At 44.5% G+C, this 22,274-nt stretch overlaps 1 protein-coding gene across 2 annotated transcripts in view; it reads left to right on the top strand.

The window, feature by feature from the left end:
* The window catches only part of MINDY4 (MINDY lysine 48 deubiquitinase 4), a 680,820-nt gene that overhangs the window by 120,916 nt on the left and 537,630 nt on the right, over positions 1 to 22,274 (top strand). For both annotated transcript variants that reach the window (XM_069211042.1, XM_069211041.1), the window contains exon 4: positions 20,325 to 20,577. In XM_069211042.1, the coding sequence (XP_069067143.1) occupies positions 20,325 to 20,577 (253 nt within the window). The remainder of the gene's footprint in view (positions 1 to 20,324; positions 20,578 to 22,274) is intronic.

Here is a 22,274-nt window from a genome sequence, read left to right as displayed (position 1 = left end):
GTGACCTTATGGGATGAAATGAAGGATATGACGGTATTAGTTAGACATAAGAGTGACCATGATCCTTTAACGCTATACCTAAATGAATCCCTAAATCCCTGATCTGATGGAGGGCGGTAGATCGATATTAGACCCCGTAGTTGTTTGAACTATCATAATAATGTAGAATGGGCCAGAATTAGTAGTACAAATTCTGTCATGCGTTCCATTTATGAAGTAGCTAGCAAAAAACTGGAAATCGTCCGTGCTAATATAGACAATCCCGTGCTTTTATTACATGTACATGACTTATTGTTCTAAGACCTCAAATGCTTTTTGAAATCGGGATGCCGAAGAAACTAAATGAATGGTTCACAAAGGACTATCGAAATAAGAAGTTAGATCGTATTGCCACTATTCTATCGGGTGAAAGGGACCAAGTAAAAGTCTCTAGGACTTTGTATAAAAATATAACAGTTGCTGGAGCAAATTGGAAAGCAAGGATTTGTGATAATCTTCTCGAAGCTGTTAAATGCAAAGATTCAAAAACATTTTGGCACATAGCATCCCATGGAGGGGCGTAATACGCTAATGACATCAGAAATACATGCACAAGCAGATGAATGGGTAACTTACTTTGGAAACCTTTGTGGTGACATCGTTAGCACAGCCATTTCTGAGTCCAGCCTTGACACTGCCCACCATGGATTTGGTACTTCAAATAAGCATACACGTCTTTTTGTCCTTAAATTATATAGTGAAAGCTATAGATGTTAGGTAAGCAAGTAAAGGGCCAGGCATTTTCAAAATCCCGGTTGATCTTTTTAAATCCAAAATAGATATGTGGGCCACTTACATTAATGCCTTATCTAATACCATAGCTGCAGGCGTTCCAATCTCTGAAACATGGAAAGGAACATTTATTGACCCCATACCACAACAAGCATTTTCAATTCAAAGCGGCTCGCATTTGTTCGAATTAGAGCTATTAGAGCTGTAAAGCCAAAAAAACACGCAGCGCGATAGATAAAGTAGTCCGGACCCCAGGCTGAAACCATTGAGCCTCGTATGTTTTTAGTACTTTACCGGTGCTGTGTAGGTGGGCTAAATACAGGAAAAGGCATGATGTATGCATGCCTTTCACAAATGAAAGCAAGCGGATTTTAAAAGGCAAGCCCAAAAACCAATGTAAGTGACTGACGTGGCATCGGCGTGTTTTCAAGCCCAAAGAGAGATAACAGAATGGACCGAAGGGTTACAAACTAAGCCTATAAAATACACCTAATCAGCGCAATAGGTAGCCTGCAAAATATCTTCTGTAGACAGGTGTTGGATAAACTTACAGCTTGGCTAATTGAACAAACCATCATCAGTCAATTTCAAGCTGTGTTTAGACATAACTACAGTTTGTAGGAAAATAGAGTATTATGCAGTGAGGCTCGTTAGGTCTCCCTATGCAATACAGTGCCCCAAACCAGGCACTTTGGTTTTAAAATAATAAATCCCTAGCTCAGTCATGGTTGTGTGGCACTCAGCAGCCAGGCTTTACTAGAGGCACATGTGTTAAGCTTTTCAGAGTACCAATATGGACGATAAGTAATTGACACAATTCGAAAGAAATCTGACACCAGTTTTTAAAAATGGAGCAGATTTTTCTATAAATTTAGACACCAAAACGAACATAATCAGAAATGTATAACCGCGGTTATGGATTTTAGAATGAAAAACAAATCAGTGCATTTCACTACTGACAAACATTAGGATTGCGGTCAATGAAGAAAACAACTAGTGACAATTGGTAATTAGCAATTTTATGGAGTAAGATCGGGGAGTCAATTTTTAGATTTATTTATGTATATTTATTAAATTGGATGCGTGATTCTAGTTCTTACTCTATAGGATATAGATATGGGTTCATTATATTATTAATCATTTACTGATTTATGGAACCAGTCTTTTGCGGAGTGGACCTTTTTTATATCAAGAGGTGTTCATCTGGCTGTTCATTTTGTTTGATTCTTAAACATTTTTATTATCTTTTTATAAATTTCCATTGTGTTCTTATTTTTAGTATCCTCTTGCTCTCAAAAAAGTTCTTTTTTTTTCTTCCTTGATGTGTATTGTACTTTTATGGTATGTTTTTTACTTACCGAAATAAAGTTAAATGAAATGATGATGACAATTGGTAACTTGCAGGTTGAGGCCAGCGGAAACCGATGGGTCCCAGGGCTGGGGTTCAGCTGTAAGTACAACTTTACCTGGCTGTTAGGGCCTGGGTTCATAGTGGCTAGATGTCTTTGGTGCTAAGAACGGAAGCCGCGAATGCTGGAAAAACACACTTGTAATACTCGGTCACTTGCAGTTCGAGAACGGGGGAACCCACTGTAAGTTAAGCTGGTGTTGGTCCCTGGACCAAGGTTCACAAGATAATAGAACTTTACCTGGCTCGTACGGCGCAGGTGCAGAGTAGTTCTTCCTGTCCTTTGTGCTGAACAGAGGAGCAGTTGGTGCCGGATTTACCACTTAGATGGTGCTGGAGAAGAAATTGATGCAAAAGCTTGACAACTGAACCACTGAGATGGGTGTTTGATGCTACTGCGGGCTTCCCTCGAGGAGCAGCGTTGAACAAAAGTGGAGTTAGCCTGGCTGGCCACTGACGAGCCTTGGCAGCGGCAAACATAATAATAAAATGCCTTGAAGTCCAGGGGAAAACAGTAGCGGCCTCAAACTTGCTGGAGGTCAGGACTACATTTCCCATAATGCACCAGGGGCCCGATTGTACTATGGCCTTTGGCGGTTGCAAACTGTAAAAATCTCCGCTTGTGACTGCAAGATGGGAAGATACAATGTACCATCCATATTTTGTGAGTCATTCGAAATTACTGACTCGCAAAATAGGAATTTGCAACATGCAATTAGGAAGGGGCGTTCTGAGGGTGTCCCTTCCTAATTGGGAGTAGCCGGAGAGTGTATGATTGTTTTATGACCCCAGTTGCCACCGCAAAACAATCGCATTTACCACCAGTTTCAAATTGGTGGTAACCTATTCGTGAATGGATGCAAAAATATTTTTTCAGAGCAGGCAGTGATCCCATGGACTACCGCTGGACCACTGCCTGCTCCGAAAAAATGAACAAAAGCAGTCACAGACAAGGTGGTCTGCTGTCCCCCGCAAGCCATCATTCCATTGAGTGCACCCATTCCTAAATGGGTCGCAAATTGCAACCTACCCCATGAATATTCGTGAAATAGGTCATTTGCGACCCCACTGGGAATCGCAAACTATGTGAGGTACACTGTTGTACATTAGGTTTTGCAACTCGCAAATGAGTCGCAAATTGCGAGTTTCAAAACTCTGGGTCGTACATCTGGCCCCAAACCATTTACATTTAGGAGATCCCTTGACAGGCCCGATTGCCAGTGATTCTTTGGCTGCGGAGTGCGTTGGTTACTGAGGACTGCAGGGGACTAGTATCTCTAGTACAAGGGTGTTCTGGGGTTGCCTTTGGTGCTCAGAGAAGTTCCTCTTCCACTGGTCTCTGGTCCAGGATGAGTTGCAGTTGTGCAGTCGCATGGTGGATGCCACAGGTGCAGAGTTTTTTGCTGTTTCTTTGTGCAGGTCCTGAAGAAGCAGAGCCAGGTATCTTCTACGTCCTTGGGTGCAAGTTAAATCAGATTTGAGGTTGGGTTGTCAGGGGTGCCCCTTAAAATCTAGATGTAAGGGCATTATGTGTGTGGGGACAAGTGGCCAATGGGTTACTAGCCCCAGCGGCTAATTCACCTCAACACCTCATCCGCCTGTGAGGTGACCACATCCGTGGGTGGATGTCACCTTTTCTACCCAGAACCCTCTATTTTGCCACTTTTCAAAATGGCAGAACGCATCCTTGGCTGTTCAGACCAGGTAGCCCACCCTAGAGGTGTGGCTAGCCTTCTAGGGTGTACCTCTCCTGACTACCTAATTTTACCACCTGCCCAGGTGCAACTGTGCCTGGAGGCAGGGGGGCGGCTTTGTCCTCCTTCTACTTGCATATCAGAGGTGGTATGCTCTTTGAAGCTACTTCACTAGCCATCCTGCCAGGAAAGGAGGTGACACTTCCCACCCAGGCAGGCCTTTTTTCTGACACCTGGGAGTGTTCACACTTCCTTGTAGGGGGTCAGATTCCTGTCTTGGCAGCAGCAGCTGCAGGATGTCTGCAGAGGCATAGGAAATGCTGAGGCAACCAGGTGGGCATCCTCTAAGGTAGCCCCTTGGGTGCATGTCACATTGAATATGGCTTTGGATATCAGTCAGGTTACTGAGCCAAGCTGTTTGATGCCAAACGCGACATACTTCAGCAGAGCCATAAAGGAGTTGTCGACCTCGGGATGAGCAAGTGCCAGTCCTTGTTAGCCTATAGACCGCTGGCCACTTACAGTGGCCTTTAATGGAAAAGGCTGCTGTAGGGACCTTTAAGCTTACACTTATATGTTTATATGTTTTATATGTTTCACACTTCTGGCTGGACCAAACTAGAAAAAGCAGATCCCTACTGAAGCATAGGGCATCATCATTAATGAGTTGTGCAAGGAGAGTCACTAATCACCCAGTAGTGCCGACTTTAGAGGTTTATAGCCAAAGAAGTAAGTGCAGTTATGTATGGTTCCTATCTGTGGGGTAACTGTGATGCTAAAAAGTTAGAGAGGGCACAGAATGGTTTTACTCAATCTATTTTGAGACTTCCACAGAGTACCCCTGTGCTGCCAATTTGATTAGATTGGGCCTTCAAATCTATAGCAGATTATGTGAAACTGATGCCAATTTTAATTGACTATAGGTGTGGATAGTGGAAAATCTTCTGCCCTATAAAGTGGGGACTAATAGATATAATGGGTAATTTCAGTATGTTTAAGATACCCTGGTTAAGGTATGTAAAGAAGTCACTCTTAGAGATGGGTCTCGAAGACTTTTGGTCTAACATAGTGTCTCTAACAGCTAGTGCTAACCATGTCATCCAGGAAAGGTTTTGGCACTGGGCCCTGGAAAACAAGACAGTCAGCATCCCTTATGGGTAGATTGGCAAATGAATTCCTATTAATTAAGTGGGACTACATATTTGAGGATTCTTATGTAAAACCCTGGTTACCCATAACTCTTTATATTTAATTTAGGTTGGTAATCTTACTAATAACTTCTTGTACTAGTTAATGACTGCTGTTTGGTCAAATGGTTAGTAAATGCCCAGCCTACATGTCCCAAGAAGAGTCAGAGGGTTATATTTTATTTGTTTGCAAAGCATATAATAGACCAAGATCCAAGTGAGTAAAGCCGCTTTGCAGCCTATATGGGATTAGGCGTTATCATGTTGCTTAAGAATATACTTAGACTGACACAAATCCTACTGTTGTCTTTGCAGTTTCCAAATTCTTATATTCTGCATGGTTCATATGAAACAAAGTACTGAATACGGGTACATGGAATGATCAATTTTAATAGTTGTATTAATAATGAATTATTGTATGAGGGTTCGTTTATGGATGAAGGAGGTTCTGTGTCTTTACTTATTCTATATATACTTTAAAACTTTATATTTGTGTTTTTACTAGATACTTCACTGTTTTCATTTTTGTTGGTGGGCACTTTTGACTGATCTGGCTGTGAATAAAAAAAACTAAGGGCCGTATGTACGAAAGCTTTTTCCCATAGACACAGAATGGGTAAAATCCTTTCGTACATCTGGCCCTAAATTTAGTAATTTCACTAGACTTGGAACATGTGCAGCAAATTCATTGCAGAAACACACTAAAGTATTATTGTAAATAGTGGATAAATGTATTTTTCACAATGTTCATGAATTCACAAATGTAAGAAGAGAAAATTAAGCATTAGTAGACCTATTTAAAAAGCTGTGTTTTATTATCAGACAACCCTTCACAAGAATTCTAATTCACTCTTGCTAGAATACTTCATGAGGCTTCGAAACAAGGATGGGTTACTTCAATAACAAAGAGATTTCTCACAAAACACATCAAATGATCCAGATGTACTAAGAGAACCACAATGGGCTTATGACTGCAAAATCTCTTTTATTATGAATATTATCCTGTGGTACTACTGCCTGCTCCCCCCGCCCCGAAGTGTTTCAAACTGGAACAACAGAACTCTAAAAAGATGTTTTCCGCTTTGTATTGTAGTCGCAGGGATGGTGATCTGCTGTCCCATGTGATTGTAAAATCACTTTTGCTGTGTTTTCAGCCAATCACAAGGGGTCGCAAAATGCGTAGTTATTTGTGAATATTAATTTGGCATGTTATTTTGCAGTCCCCTGTGAGTCATTATTTTATGAACCAATATATTATTAGTAAATAGATGGGTTATAAAAATTCTGATTCGTTTTGCAAAACGTCTGTGCTTGGTGTTCATTTTCTGACCGTTTTTGTTCAAATTGAATCCTAATAAGTCAATCCCTTATTATTTATGGCCAGAAATGCATAGAAACGTAACTAACCTAACGTGCACTTGCATAATTTCGTCATTACAGTTGTTTCATCAATCGGAGAATACTTGGATTATATTTTGTAACGAGCAACAACATGTGAAGTAAACTCCTGGGTGCATTGTACCTACTGCAGATATCTTGACAAAAATAGAAGAAAGGTATTTTTTTAGGATGGTACTGCGTGTGCTAAGGGCATAATGGCACTATGTTTGTCTGCATCCCATGGTAAAATAAAGTGATATAATAGTCTTTATTAAATCATGGCTTAAGTGAAACAAATGCAATATTTATTCTGCAACTGCTAGAGTTAACTTTATACTACAACTATTTTAGAAAGATGAATATTAATTCCAAGTTTCATGGACCTGTAAGAGTTCACTGGCTGCACCATTGTATGCAAGTTTTTATGAGGAAATGCAAAGCATTTACAGAATTAGGAGTAGTGAAACGTTTAACAATCTTAAAGTCCAGGCCCAGCTGGTGGCTTGGCTTATTTTGTTACAGACATAAGTAGCTTTAGCTTGAGTCAAGCATTGTTTAAAATGTTTTAGCTGATTCGGGTCAGTTCACCCTTTCTTGAAATAATAGTTGGAGCAAAGCATCAGCTGTGTGTTTCCGAGAGGCCTGGAAGTAAGAAATACATGGTCAAACATGGTTTGATGACAGGCTGTGATCCTTTGAGGCATAATTTCTTGATTTGTTGATTCCTCAGCAAGGCACAAATTCTCAAACACTGAAGCCACATGTTCCTCAATAAATTTGTTCTGGGGGTTTGTCTTGCCAAACCTAGGCTAATGACCAAGTGCGAAAAATTGAATTGGAAGACATATCTCAAACTGAATGAAAAACTAATCTATCCAAACCACTATTATCAAACTTTTAACATGTAAAAGCACAGATAGGACAAAATCAGATCCAAATTGTTCCAGGTGTAGTTTGTTTTCCCTCCACCCTCTGAAACATTTCAAGGTACTGAAAAAGCCCTGGGACCATTCGAGCCTCCTTCAAGGAGTAGATTCAGTCCAAAAGTTAAAGTTCCCCAAAACGTGGACCTTATATAACTTAGCAACAAAACAGTTCACCAGGTCTAAATATTTGTGTTGCTAATCTCAAGAGGTAGAAGAGGGCACTAAAACAGTATTGAGGGCACTTAAGAAGTTGGCAATGCTGTCTTGAGCAAACCAGAATCTCCGTCAGACTTACCTCTACATCATGCTCTGGGGAGATGACTAAATGTGATTTTAAAAAAAAATGCCTCCTGCAGATAATGGCCCTCTCTATCACTTCACAGGGTCTTGTAGTCCTCTTTGATGATTGGGCCAGCATCAGCATCAGAATTAGAAAATGTATTCAGTCTTTCTTATGTGTGAATTAAAAGAAGCAAATCTGTTTATGATACAGCAGAACCATAGATGTTCTATTTCCTGCTTCCTAGAGTTTCTTAGCAAAGGTGCTTTACCTTTTCTTATTATTTATTTTATTTAGCATATTTGTTTAGAGTTGACCAGTCCAAAGGTATCACCTTTATCCAGTAGAAATCTGCTCAGTATATACAAATGTAGGATAAACTGAATGCCCAACAACACAAAAAGACTGCTGTAAAAATTAGAAGAGTAATCAAACCAAGCTTCAGTTTGAAAATGGATCAAAAAGACATATTTTGTAGCTATATAGATATTATTAACATTAAATGGTAATTCAGCCTCCACTCCCCGTGCTCTCACATTCCTCTGATTCTCAGGGTGATAAAATCTTTTTTTGAGTATGTACAGCCCAAATCATACTTGCGAAATTGAACCTCCAAGGGATCTCCTGACAATGCTCTTTTGTCCTATGTGTGTTGGATGTTATTCAATGCCAAATTGGAAATCAAGGTCAGCCCTGGCAAAAATGTTTAATCCACCCCACACCACACGAGGTTGCAACTAGAATGGGTGAAGGGGCAATGGCAGGCCTTTGTGCTCTGAAGCCTTCTACTTAGCCTGCAGCCCACTGGAAAAATGCTGGGGTGACAGAATCACCATTCTGTCTGAGACAGTATTCCTTGCAAATATGCATACTGTAAACCAGCATTCTGAAAATAAAAAGGAGGACACTCAAGATTTACATCCTATTACTGGAGATCCTGAATGTAGTCTGACTGCCGAGAGACCTTTCAATGAGTTGGTTTGCTTCATCAGATTTTTTGCTGTATGGTATGTGTAAAGTAATAATGATGATCTGGCTAGTAGCACCACCTCTGTATGGTTGTGCTGCCTGAATATTGAAAGCAGAATTTTGATGACACAGAATATTGATGAAAACATATTGAAAATGAAATATCAGCAAGTAAGTAAGTTTAGATTTTGTTTTGTACCTCAGCTCTATATATATATATATATATATATATATATATATATATCTTCAAGGCATGTAGATGTGAAGTTAGCAATAGTAGATCTGTACTTCCCTAAATGGACTCGCCTTTCAATATTTTTTCCCTCGCTATTCTGTCCATGATATTTTTTGTAGACTGATATCAGTCGATATTCAGTAGTCATCCTTCTGTTATTAAACTTGCAGTTTCCTTTGCTAGCAATAGCCTTAATGTTATGGCCAAAAGCAGTTTGGCTGCATTTCACACATTCATTGTCTCCTCCAAACTAAGATTTTTGTTCGACCTTTCCACCAACAGATTCTTCTCATCATTTCCAGTTCCCACTTGAGATATAAAGATGATCTTTGGATATCTTCGGGTTTGCCTTTGAGCCTGCGCATTTCCTGTTCAATTAAAAATCTGGAATTTGGAAGATAGTTATTGCTGTTGCTATCACCTCATCTATAGGAGTAGGAGCATTGAAGGCACTTACTGAATGTCCTCCATTTATGACCTGTAGCCCACATTAGACACTAGTTAGAGTCCAGCCTTTCTTTTTCCCAAAAGTGACATGGGCATTCTGCATCCATCATAGGATTTCTTTGCCACCCTTTTCTATCTAAATAACATCCAACCAAGATGGAGAAGTGTTTTGGTAGCTTATATCATAGAAGGGCAATGAACTTTCACTCTGAGAGAACAACATATTTTAAGATTGAAGTCCAGGTAGTTATTTGTGCCCAAAATGCACCACCTTTGTGCACAAACAGACAACTTCAGTGTGGGTAACCCTATGCTAGAATAAGGTTACAAATTTGCCAATGACAAAATCCTGGAGAGGCTTAGTTCATATCCTTCAAGGAGAAATTGCCTCATTGGCCCTGCGAAGAGGGCTTGTAATGTGCATCTGTTAGCATTGGCGATACTTCAAAAGAGCATGCATATCTTACTCTAATTCCATACAGCCATTTGTGCAGAGTTAAATCAAGTGAATTCTCTATGCATATCTCAAATTGAGAAACAGAAATTCTATAATTTTCAATGTTCATTCATTTTATGTGCCTTTAGGGGTATTTTACTATAGAAATGTGTTTAAGGATAAAGGATTCTTTCGCATTATAGCTACAGATGGGTTTATGTTGTATCTCCGCCATTTTCCATGTAGGAATATGTACCTCTACTTAAACTATTTTGTGTAGGTTAGCATGAAACATTTGTGCGTATGAGATGGGGTGGGAGCTTGCAACATCCACCTTTTTGTGGATTTTTTTATTAACAGAAAGCCCCAGCTTTGTTTATGATGTCTCTCTGCTTTGTACAATGCTCAGTAGTTGTGAGTGAGGCAGTGAAAATAGATGAAATACTTAACAATGCCACAAGATAGAACTGACATCCTTGCTGTGATTGCCCCCCAAACATGTTGCCTTCCCTCCTCTAGTTTGAATTTGTTTTTGTTGGCTTCAGGACTCCGCACACTTTGCCACTACTAGCCAATGCTAAAGTGGTTGTGCTTACTCCTCTAAACATGGTAAAACTGACTAGGACCCAGTTGACACATTTAATTTACTTTTAAATTGCTAGTAAAGCAGCACTACATGTCCCCAAGGCCTGTGTTTAAATGCTACTAGTGGACCTGCAGCACCCATTGTTCCATCAACTTAAGTAGCCTTTTTAAACATGTTTCAGACCTGCCATTGCAGCCTGTGTACAGTTTTAAGATGCCAATTTGACCTGGCTAAATAAACATTTTGTCAGGCCTAAACCTTCTTTTTTTTACTATATATAAGTCACTCCTAGGGTAGGCCCTAAACAGCCTACAGGGTAGTGTAAGAAAATGCCTCTTTGGCATGGTTACCCCCTGACTTTTTTGCCTTTGCTGATGCCAAGTTATGATTTGAAAGTGTGCTGAGGCCTGCTAACCAGGCCCCAGCACCAGTGTTCTTTCCCTAAAACTGTATCTTTGTTTCCACAATTGGCACACCCTGGCATCCAGGTAAGACCCTTGTAACTGGTACCCCTGGTACCAAGGGCCCTGATGCCAGGGAAGGTCTCTCAGGGCTGCAGCATGTCTTATGCCACCCTGGGACCCCTCACTCAGCACAGACACACTGCTTGCCAGCTTGTGTGTGCTGGTGGGGAGAAAATTACTAAGTCGACATGGCACTCCCCTCAGGGTGCCATGCCAACCTCACACTGCCTATGGCATAGATAAGTCACCCCTCTAGCAGCCCTAAGGCAGGGTGCACTATACCATAGGTGAGGGCATAGGTGCATGAGCACTATGCCCCTACAGTGTCTAAGCAAAACCTTTGACATTGTAAGTGCAGGGTAGCCATAAGAGTATATGGTCTGGGAGTCTGTCATACACGAACTCCACAGCACCATAATGGCTACACTGAAAACTGGGAAGTTTGGTATCAAACTTCTCAGCACAATAAATGCACACTGATGCCAGTGTACATTTTTAGTGTGAAATACACCCCAGAGGGCATCTTAGAGATGCCCCCTGAAAACATACCCGACTTCCAGTGTGGGCTGACTAGTTTTGCCAGCCTGCCACACACCAGACATGTTGCTGACCACATGGGGAGGGTGCCTTTGTCACTCTGGGGCTAGTAACAAAGCCTATACTGGGTGGAGGTGCTTCTCACCTCCCCCTGCAGGAACTGTAACACCTGGCTGTGAGCCTCAAAGGCTCACCCCCTTTGTTACAGCGCCACAGGGCATTCCAGCTAGTGGAGATGCCCGCCCCCTCTGACCACGGCCCCACTTTTGGCGGCAAGGCCGGAGGAGATAATGAGAAAAACAAGGAGGAGTCACTGGCCAGTCAGGACAACCCCTAAGGTGTCCTGAGCTGAGGTGACTCTGACTTTTAGAATCCCCCAATAGGATTAGGGATGTGTCCCCCTCCCCTCAGGGAGGAGACACAAAGAGGGTGTAGCCACCCTCAGGGCTAGTAGCCATTGGCTACTAACCCCCCAGACCTAAACACCCCCCTAAATTGAGTATTTAGGGGCCCCCAGAACCAAGCAAGATAGATTCTTGCAACCTGAAGACGAAGAAGGACTGCTGACCTGAAGCCCTGCATAGAAGACTGAGACACCACCTGCTTTGGCCCCAGCCCTACCGGCCTGTCTCCCCACTTCAAGAAAAACTGCAACAGCGACGCGTTCCCCAGGGTCCAGCGACCTCTGAAGCCTCAGAGGACTACCCTGCATCTAAAAGGACCAAGAACTCACGAGGACAGTGGCTCTGCTCCAAAGAAGAAACAACTTTGCAATAAAGAAACAACTTTTAAAGGACTGCACGTTTCCCGCCAGAAGCGTGAGACTTTTCACTCTGCACCCGACGCCCCCGGCTTAACCTGTGGGGAAACAACACTACAGGGAGGACTCCCCGGCGACTGCGACCCTGTGAGTAGCCAGAGTTGACCCCCCTGAACCCCCCCAGCGACGCCTGCAGAGGGAATCCAGAGGCTCCCCCTGACCACGACTGCCTGCTTCTAAGAACCCGACACCTGGTAAAGACACTGCACCGCAGCCCCCAGGACCTGAAGGATCCGACCTCCAGTGCAGAAGCGACCCCCAGGTGGCCCCCTCTCTTGCCCAGGTGGTGGCTACCCCGAGGAGCCCCCCCATTGCCTGCCTGCTTCACTGAAGAGACCCCTGGGTCTCCCATTGAACTCCATTGCAAACCCGACGCCTGTTTGCACTCTGCACCCAGCCGCCCCGTGCTGCTGAGGGTGTACTTTTTGTGCTGACTTGTGCCCCATCCCCGGTGCCCTACAAAATATATTTTTCTATACAAAAACCTATTGGCCTGGAATTGTCTTTGAGTGTGTGTTCCTCATTTATTGCCTGTTTGTGTTCAACAAATGCTTAACACTACCCTCTGATAAGCCTACTGCTCGACCACACTACCACAAAATAGAGCATTAGAATTATCTCTTGTTGCCACTATCTTACCTCTAAGGGGAACCCTTGGACTCTGCATGCTATTTCTTACTTTGAAATAGTACATACAGAGCCACTTCCTACAGGAAGGGTGCATTTTCTAAAAATATTAGACATGTAGTTGTAAGTTTGACATGTCCTGGTATTGAAAAACTCTTCAAACTTTTCAATACTGCAAGGCCTACCTCTCCCATGGGGTATCATTGGGTTACCTTATTACATTTAATAGAGAAGCAGGCTCTGGAATAAAAGAGAGTGGTTAATCAGAGGAGCCTGAAGGTGCTGTCCCTGACAGCCAAGCACACAGCAGAGTCCAGCAGCAGTGGTGGCAGTAATACCCCAGTGCCCGTTGGAGACTGGAGCGTCCACATCCCCGAGGACCTGGTGCCTAACTTCGGTGTGGGGGACGACATAGATAAGGGGTTTGAGGCCTGTGAGGTTGCCCTGCACAGAGTCTCTGTGGAGGATTGTTGGACCAGTCTGTAGAGGCTCATTCCAAATGACCAGAGGGGTGCACTGCTAGCCCTAGGGAAAGGGGACAGGATGAAGTATCCACTCATGAAGGGCGCTCTTACTAGGAAATATGGTCTCGCACCTGAGAAGTACAGTCAGAAACTTAGAGTCAGCCAGAAGTTGCCCCATTGGTCCTGGAGGATTACGTGGATTACTTTAGTAAGGCTCTAGATGGTTGGATGAAGGGCAGTGATGTGAGCAATTACTATGTGGTGTAACAATTTATTCACCAGGGAGAACATGTTCAGCAATTGTTTTCTAGAGCTGCGCCAACAACTAATGAATAGTAAGATTGCTAACTCCCAGGGAGCTTGCTAAGGAGAGGGACCGCTGGCTCAGTTCCAGAGTCTGCAGGAATGTATTTATGGGGAATCACCCAAAGGGTTGACAGTGTCTCCAACAGAAGAAAGAGGGGAAAGGAAACCCTAAATTTAAGGAGTTCTCCACAGGCCCCCATAATAGTTCCAAAGCTAAACCTAACTAGTCCCAACCTGATCGGAAAACAGGGAGGTTTGTTCCCCAGTATGCTGAGTGCTATCAGTGTGGGTATGTGAAGGGAGACGCCAAATGCCTCAAAAGGGTAAAGACCCCTACTGGCAAACATTGGGGTTGCGCAGTGTAGCACTTGAGTAGATGGTCCCAGTTAGTACTGGGTAGAGAGCAGAATTTACCTTAGTGTCCAGCGGTGACAAGGAGATGGCCCCTAAATCCCATATTCCTCCAGATACTTCTGAGTACCGGAAGTGGGTCACCATCAGTAAGCAGAGGTTGGAGGTTCTAATGGACACAATAGCCAGTATGACTACTGTAAGTTGTCATCTAGCATCCTCAGCACAGAAAATACACAATACATTCCATTAGGTTGTAGTAGCAGACAACTGTGAGAGTCACTGTCCAGTGGCTCTGATTCCCTTTGAGTGAGGGGTGGTCTCAGGTTCTCTAAAGGTAGCTGTAAGCCCTGCCATGCCTGTAAAGTTTCTGTTAGGCAGTGATCTGGAGCACACTCTGGAAAGAAGTGGTGCTCAGGTCACACCTGGAGATGTTAGTGTTGCTTGAGTGGTTGTGCATGCCCATACTGTCCATGGCTACCCAAGAGGGGAGTCAAGGAGTCCTGGATCCTGGAAAAATGGTCCATGCTGCTTCCAAAAAGAGGAGGAGCAAGGGGCGTGGGGAGGCAGCCCTTGATACAGACATGGTAAAGAAGGAAGCAGAACCCTGGAATGTACCAGGGAAGACATTGCTGCCTATTGAGACCTGCCTGAGCCTGCTGGATGGCAAGTTGACGGTGGGCTCACCAGGTAGAAATTGTGTAAAGCACACAGAAGTGACCAAATCTAGAGGACTTGAGGTGGAAGCTGAGGCCCAGGCAGCTGGTGGCACCTCTGGAGATCTCCTCAACTATTGAGAGAATGACCTCTGTAGAGAGCCTAAGGCTTATGGGCCTTGAGCAACTCGTGTGTTGGTGGTCCCTCAGTGCTATAGAGCCTTCCTACTGGGTCTGGCTCATGATATACCCCCGGCACGACATCTAAGGAGGACAAGACCTTTGCCAGGCTTGTCACCCAGTATTATTGGCCCTGGTTGCATCTGCCTCATATACCTTTTGCAAGTCATGTCCCACCTGTCAGGCCAGTGGGAGGACCGAGGAAAAGCTGAAAGCTTCCCTTGTTCCCTTGCCTATCGCTGGCACCCCCTTTGAAAGGTTGGGCATCAACATTGTTGGGCATCATGACTGCCCTAGGTAGCAGATGTATCCTGGTCTTGCTAGACCATGCCAACAGATAGCCATTGGCCATACCTGTGTGGTGTGTGACTGCACCCACAGTGGCCTTTACGGATATTTATCCGAGTGGGGTTACCCAAAGAAGTAGTCTCTGACAGGAGCACTAACTTCATGTCTGCATACATGAAGGCCAGGAGGAATGAGTGTGGAGTAACTTACAAGATTTCCCACCCTATCACCCTCAGACTAATGGGTTTGCTGTGAGAGGCAACAAGACCCTAACAGGCATGATTTTGGGACTGTCTGAGCCAATGAAGCAGAAATTGGACATCCTCTTAACATGCCTGCTTTTCACTTACATGGAGGTGTCACAGAAGGGAGTTTAGTCCAGCTCCTTCATACTCCTCTGTCTCCACCCTGTTAGGGATCTCATGGTTTGGTGAAGGAGAGGTGGAATCAAACTCCCAAGAAGCCCCACAAGATGTAGCCAATGGCATGCTAGCACTCCAAAACCAGATGCTGCTCTTCTGAAAGAAGACAACTACCAGTCTGGAAGCTGCCAGGACGTGATGAAGCTCTGGTGTGACCAAAAAGCCACTTTAGCTGAGCTTCCACCTGGCCTATGGTATGCGTTATGGAGCCCATGCAACCCAGGGCCCTACATAACCACTGCTCTGGGCCGTATAAAGGGGAAGGAGTGGAAGTTTGGGGTCACCTACTTGGTGGTCCTCAAGATCTCTAGGTACAACTTAAAGGTGCTCCATGTAAACCGTCTCAAGCCACATTATGAGAGGTCTGAAGTTACTATGCTCCTAGTGACAGATGATGGGGTGGAAGAGGAGAGTAAACCTCTCCCCGACTTCTTATCTTCTAAGGAGCAACATGGGTAAGTGGAGGGTGTCAACCTCTCCCCTACCCTGACTACAGAATAGCAGGGGGGACTGTCGCCAATTGCTGGGGTATTTTGCCTAACTAATCTCCCCCACCCCAAGGCTTACACTTCTGTCAATCACTCAGGCACTTGTAAAGCGCAGTTTATTGTCCATGGTGTCTCAAGACGCTGTCGTGGGCGTGCTGATCACTCGAAAAGCCAGGCCTTGAGATTCTTCCTGAACTGCTTCATCAAGAGGCCTGTCTGCGGTTTAGTGGGAGTGTGTTCCATGTCTGGACCTCAAGGTAAGAGAATGATCTGCCTCCATCTGTGCTGTTCCTTATTCTGGGGATGGTGGTGAGTGGGGAGGATCAGAGTTGCCTGTTGGGGGTGTGGAAGGTAAGGTGGTAGTTGAGGTATTCCGGTCTGATGTTGTGCAGTGCCTTGTAGGTGTGTATCAGTAGCTTGAAAGTGATGCGTTTGTCAACTGGGAGCCAGTTAAGGTCTCTGAGGTGGGTGGAGATGTGGCAGATGCCAGGATGAGTCTGGCTGCTGTGTTCTGGACTCTGTAGTCTTGCTTGTAGCTTCTTTGTGATGCCAGCCTAGAGTGCGTGGCCATAGCCCAATTTGCTGCTGACAAGAGCGTGAGTGACCATCCTTTGTCTTGGTGGGAACCCACTTGAAGATCTTCCAAAGGAGACACAGAGTGTGGAAGAATGACGATGAGAAGGCATTGACTCTCGGTCAGAGAAAGCATGGAGTCCAGGATGATGCTCAGGTTGCATGCTTGGTCAGTGGGGGTGTTTCCTAGGGTGGTTGGCCACAATGATTCGTCCTGGGTGGAGCTGAGACTGAGGATCTCAGTGTTCTCTGAGTTGAGTTTGAGGCAGCTGGTTTCCATCCAGGCGGCGACTGCTCTCATTCCGTTGTGAAAATTTCTCTTGGCTGTTTATGGTCGTCGGTCAGGGACGGGACCAGTTGGGTATCCTCTGCGTAGGAGACAATGTTCAGGCTGTACTGTCTATTGATTTTAGTGAGCGGGACCATGCAGATGTTGAAGAAGGTCAGGCTTAGTGAGGATCCCTAGCAGCAGCAGGTTTCTTTTGGTGCTGAGGTGGACAATGGAAGTCTGACACTCTTGGTTCTTCCTGTGAGGAAGGATTGAATACATTCCGGTGCTTTGCCGCAGATGCCAACGATGTGGAGTCTGGTGCAAAGTGTGGAGTGGGAAACTGTGTCGAAAGCGGCGGAGAGGTCGAGGAGGATGAGGGCAGCCGTGTCTCTGTGGTCCAGTATGGCACAGATGTCGTCGGTGGCAGCGAGGAGGGCTGTTTTGGTGCTGTGATTGCTCCTGAATCCGGACTGGGAGTGGTCTAGGATGTGATTCGGCTCGAGGGATTCTGTGAGTTGCATGTTGATGGCATTTTCTGTTACCTTGCCCTGAAAGGGGAGCAGAGACCTGGGTCTGTAATTCTTCATCTCCCATGGGTCAGCAGAGGGTTTCTTTAGGAATGGGTTGATCTCTGCATGCTTTCAGATGGATGGGAAGGTGGCGGTTTTGTTGGAATGGTTGATAGTCCGGCAGAGCTCCGGTGCAATGGTGGTGCTGGCTAAGCTGAAGATGTGATGTGGGCACCCGTCCGAGGGTGCCCCTGAATGGATGGTGTTTCTGAGTTTCTGGGTGTCTTCTGTGGAGATAGAGGTCCAATGGTTAAGGGACCGGTGCGGCATGGGGGTCCGTGGTGATGCTAGTGAGGCGGGTTTTGGTTCTTGAATCCTTTGTATATGTCCTGGATTTTCTGGTGGAAAAAGGTGGCAAGGTTGTGGCAGAGGTCTTTAGAGGGAGGGATGTCTGAGGTGTCTGTTCCAGGATTTGTGAATTCATTGACTATGGTGAATAGCTCCATGCTGTTGTGTATGTTGGTACTGATGCATTCTTGTATTTCAGCTTTCCTGGAGGCTCTGTTGGGCGGGCTGGTGGTGCATGGTGACTGCGTCCGTGTACCCATGATATAGATAATGGAGACTGCATGCCTATAAAGAGCAAAATTTACAGACTGTCAGACAAGGTGAGGGCCAGCATCAAGGCGGAGGTATCCAAGATGTTTGAGTTAGGGATGACCGAGTACTCCAATCATCCCTGGTCCTGCCCAGTGGCGTTAGTACCCAGACACCCCACCTAGAGCCACCCCACAACTCAGGTTCTATGTTGATGAGATGGGGCTCAAATCAGTTCCCAAAACTGATGTTCATCCCGTCCCCATGAGCTGATGAGCTAATCTGGAGGCTGAGAGCTGCCAAGTCACCGAGCACCTTTGACTTGACTTTAGGGTACTGGCAAATTGCCCTGACTGAAGGGGTCAAAGAGAGGTCAGTATCTTCTACCCCTAGGAGACACTTCCAATTCAGGGTGATGGCTTATGTGGAAGAATACCCCTCCCATCTTCTAGTGGTTAATCAACCGGGTGCTGGCTGGGATCCAGGCATTCTGTGCCACCCACCTGGTTGGCATAGCTGTCTTTAGCTCCAGCTGGGAGGAACAACTGTTTCACTCCAGGAAGTGCTTCAGGCCCTACAGCATGCCAGCTTTCAAGGCCGGCAAGTTCCATTTAGGGCTGGCATTGGTGGTGTATCTGGGACACATAGGGGGCGGAGGCAGTGTACAACCCTTCCAAGTCAAGATAAAGACTATCCTGGCATGGGAACATCCAAAACACAGACTGACGTGAGTACCTTCCTGGGCCTCACTGGAATTTATAGACGGTTTGTCAAGGGATATGGCAACATTGTTGCCCCCTTCACTGGGCTAACTTTCAAGAAGCAGCCCAAGAATGATGCTAAAGAGCATGGCATTGAGACTGTTCTGTCACAGTTAAACGAGGAGGGCCTAGCCCATCTTGTAGTGTTCATCAGTAGGAAGTTACTTCTCAGGGAACAGAAGTGGAGTGCTATTGAGCAAAAACCGTTTGCTGTGGTCTGGGCACTGAAGAAGTTTGAGACCATACCTGTTTGTGACTTCTGGGTTCAGACAGACCACTGACCCCTCAGATGGCGCATGCAGATGTGGGGTGAAGAATCCCACATTGTTGAGGTGGTTGGTCCACCTCTCTGCAGAGAATGTACTTCAGAGTGGAACGCTGCCCTGGCATTGACCACATCAGTGCACATTGTCTTTCCAGGTTCTTCTGCCTTAGTGATGCGAACATTTTTCGTGAAAGTTCATTTTGTGTACAAGGTTATTTACCTCTGCAAATGTGCTTAAGACTAATGGTTTCTTTCATGTTATAGTTGCGGATGTGTCTATGGTATATGGTCTATGTCTATGGTATAACCCTGCCATTTCCCATATAAGAATATGCAGCTCAACTTAAATTATTTTGCATAGATTAGCATGAAACCTTTGTGCCTATGAGATGGTGTGGGGGCTTGTAACATTCACTCTTGAGTGGCATTTTCTTAGCAACAGAAACCACCACCTTTGTTTTAGATGCATCTCTGCTTTGTAGCAATGGTCAAATGGGGTGAGTAACCTGTGCTTAACCAGTGGTTCAAGTCCAGGTTAATTTAGTTACTTTTTGTTGTTCACCTTGTCAAGGATTGGGGCTGTTGCTTGAGAAGGGCCCACACCCCCTTCAACCAACAACCCAATTTCGCACACCACCTGAAGGTGCAGATCCAGTATTTCATAAAATGATGCCAGGCTTTGCTAATGATGGGCACTTCGTTTATTTGATGCTTCCAGAAACATGTTTTGCAGTGTAGCACATATAATAGCAGTGGCAGTGAGATGAGGGTCACACATTGCCTATTGGTGACTTTATCATGAAACCATGCAACTGCTTGACGTGTCAGCTGCTTTTCCACAAGATGGAGCAGAATGACCAATCCCCATAGCACAGGGGCTTAATGAGACCATTGTGGGTAAGATACAACAGCCATGGTCACTGACCTGTATCTCAGTTACAAGGAGCCTTTGAAGGATGACAACTTCTTCCACCCCAGTCTAGGGAGGGCATAATGACCCTTCTAGTCCACTGCCAATTCTGTAGTAGTTCACACGAGTTACGTGACTCAGGGAATGCTATTTCTACATTTCTCCCAGACTGGACTACAAAATATGTTTCTGAGACAGTGTTTATTGCAGTGGCATAAAAGCTGGACAGCCTTGAATGAGGAAACACCCCATAAATATACATATGCTGTAATATTACATACATAAAAAAAATAAAAAAAATCAGTATTGTGGACCGTCCTGCACCCTGTGCACGAAGAACAGGTACAGAATAGCAAATGCATCAGGTTTGCTTTTGACTACATGTTGTGTGTCATTGACCTCCATAATCATTTGTAATCTGTTCTGTACTGAAAAGGAAACCTTGTGTACCTTACTAAAGTTATAATCAATACAAACAGATTGAACATTGTACTTTTATAATCTTTTTTATGATAGATCTGTTGGTGATATTTCTGTCCTGTCATTGAAAAGCCATGCTACAATTAAGGAATCTACAATAAGTGCAGTAAGCAGTGGCTCGTCCTCAGAAGGAGAGACAAAGGAGAAAACTAGCATTAGGAAAACCACAGAAGATAACTTGAAATCTATGGAACCCTCGGTAGAGATGAAGACAGCAGATATTCCTAAGCCAAGGTCTGGCCGGATCGTTCGTGGAATGATGGCAGGTCCCATTTCCAGTTCACAAGAGGTGCCCATTTTTTCCACACTTAATACAACCATTTGTACAGTCAGTGTGGCATTTCATCTGTGGATATATTTTTCTGAACTGTTACCTGTTGTTATGAAGAGATACACCCCATTTCTAAAATGCATGATTTTTATCTTTACGTTGGTACTTCGCACAGCTAACTTTGGGAATAGTGGCCACTCTAGATCCTCTTGGGGACAGACAATTCAATAAAGTTCTTTCTGTTTTATTGTAAGTAAGTCACAACTTTGTTTTTATTACATATTTACATTTATTTTTATGTAGAAAATTAGTTAACCTCTATTTGTCTGTTCATTGCTGGAAATATTTTAATGTGATGTTTTGAATATATTATGTAAGCCAGTAAAGTGTTCTTGTGCTTCTCATGCTATAACAACTAAATAAACATAAAACCTCACTAAGCAGCTTATCACTTGGGGCAGTCTTGCTGCCAGGATGAACATGTAGCTGCGCATGTATTTTTGGGTCCTGATTTTGAATATCCTTGAATGCTGACCCTAATGTCTGCGATGCCACGAGATGCTGGGCCCTATTTAGAAAGATTTGCTGTGTCCTACTGTTGCAGTACTCCTGATTTACTCCTGAACTTCAAGAGCAAACGTATAATTCAGGATTAGGCTGGGAGCGAGTCGCACCTATTCATACCAAAATGCTTGTAAATCTGTCCCTAAGTGTTGGTGCGAGGAGGCAGGGTTGTACACACAGCCACCTACTAACATCATGATTTTTGGGACTACCTAATATTACATTATTTTTTAACTTGCTTTGCTAAGAGGATTTCAGAGCAGGAGTTTGAAAGACATTGGTGACCTTTATTAATTTATTGTATCAAATGTAAAATTAATAAGTAATAAGTCATTGTTTTAGACATGTATTTTGTTATCTCTTACAAATGTAACTATTGTATGTGATAGAGACTTCTAGTTGCAGATTCCTTACCTTAGAATTTCCCCCAGGTGTCCGACTGGATCTGGAGATTTTTCTTCGAGCAATACCCTTGCGTGTCGGTAGGTGGCGTCGGTCGACTCCACGAGCTTCGTTGGCGTCGTAGTCACCATGATGACTTTGTTAGTAGTACATAGATGCCGGCTCAGCCCAGTGACGTTAGTTCTTTTCTTTGCACGCACATGCTGATCCGAAGAGAGCTACCCTGGTCTCTTTTTGACTGATTTCAACCGTTTTGTCGAGTTTTGTAGTGAGTTTTTGGTGCATATAGGATGTCCCTGAAGACCGGGTTCAAGCTGTGTGAGAACTGTCACCACATGATGTCGGTAACTGATCCGCATCGGGTTTGTTTAATGTGCCTGAAGCACGGAAACAATCTGAAGTCATGCTCTGAGTGCCGGGCCATGCACCCGAAGGCCTTGAGGGAACTTTATCTCAAGCTCATGGTGGCCCGGCGCTCGACTCCGTGTAGATCCCGGTCTCGCTCGAGAGGAAGGTCTGGAGACGATTCGCTAAGCCACCACCACTTGTTTTCCTCCAAATCCAAGGGTACAGTTAAGAAAAAGAAGAAGTCAAAACGGTCTCATCGCACTTTGACTATGCCCCGTCGCTCGGCTGATGCGACGCGGGAGGAGCATCGACGCTCAAGGCTTCTGTCCTCGAAGCCTGCTTCTGGGTCTGCTCTGCGCTTCTCTGAGTTTCCAGGAGGCAGAGCGACCCCCCCAACCTAA

This window comes from Pleurodeles waltl, chromosome 10 (assembly GCF_031143425.1).
Source record: "Pleurodeles waltl isolate 20211129_DDA chromosome 10, aPleWal1.hap1.20221129, whole genome shotgun sequence".
NCBI classification, from domain to species: domain Eukaryota; kingdom Metazoa; phylum Chordata; class Amphibia; order Caudata; family Salamandridae; genus Pleurodeles; species Pleurodeles waltl.
The sequence above is the reverse complement of the archived record's forward strand: the minus strand, read 5'-3'. Positions and strand labels throughout refer to the sequence as shown.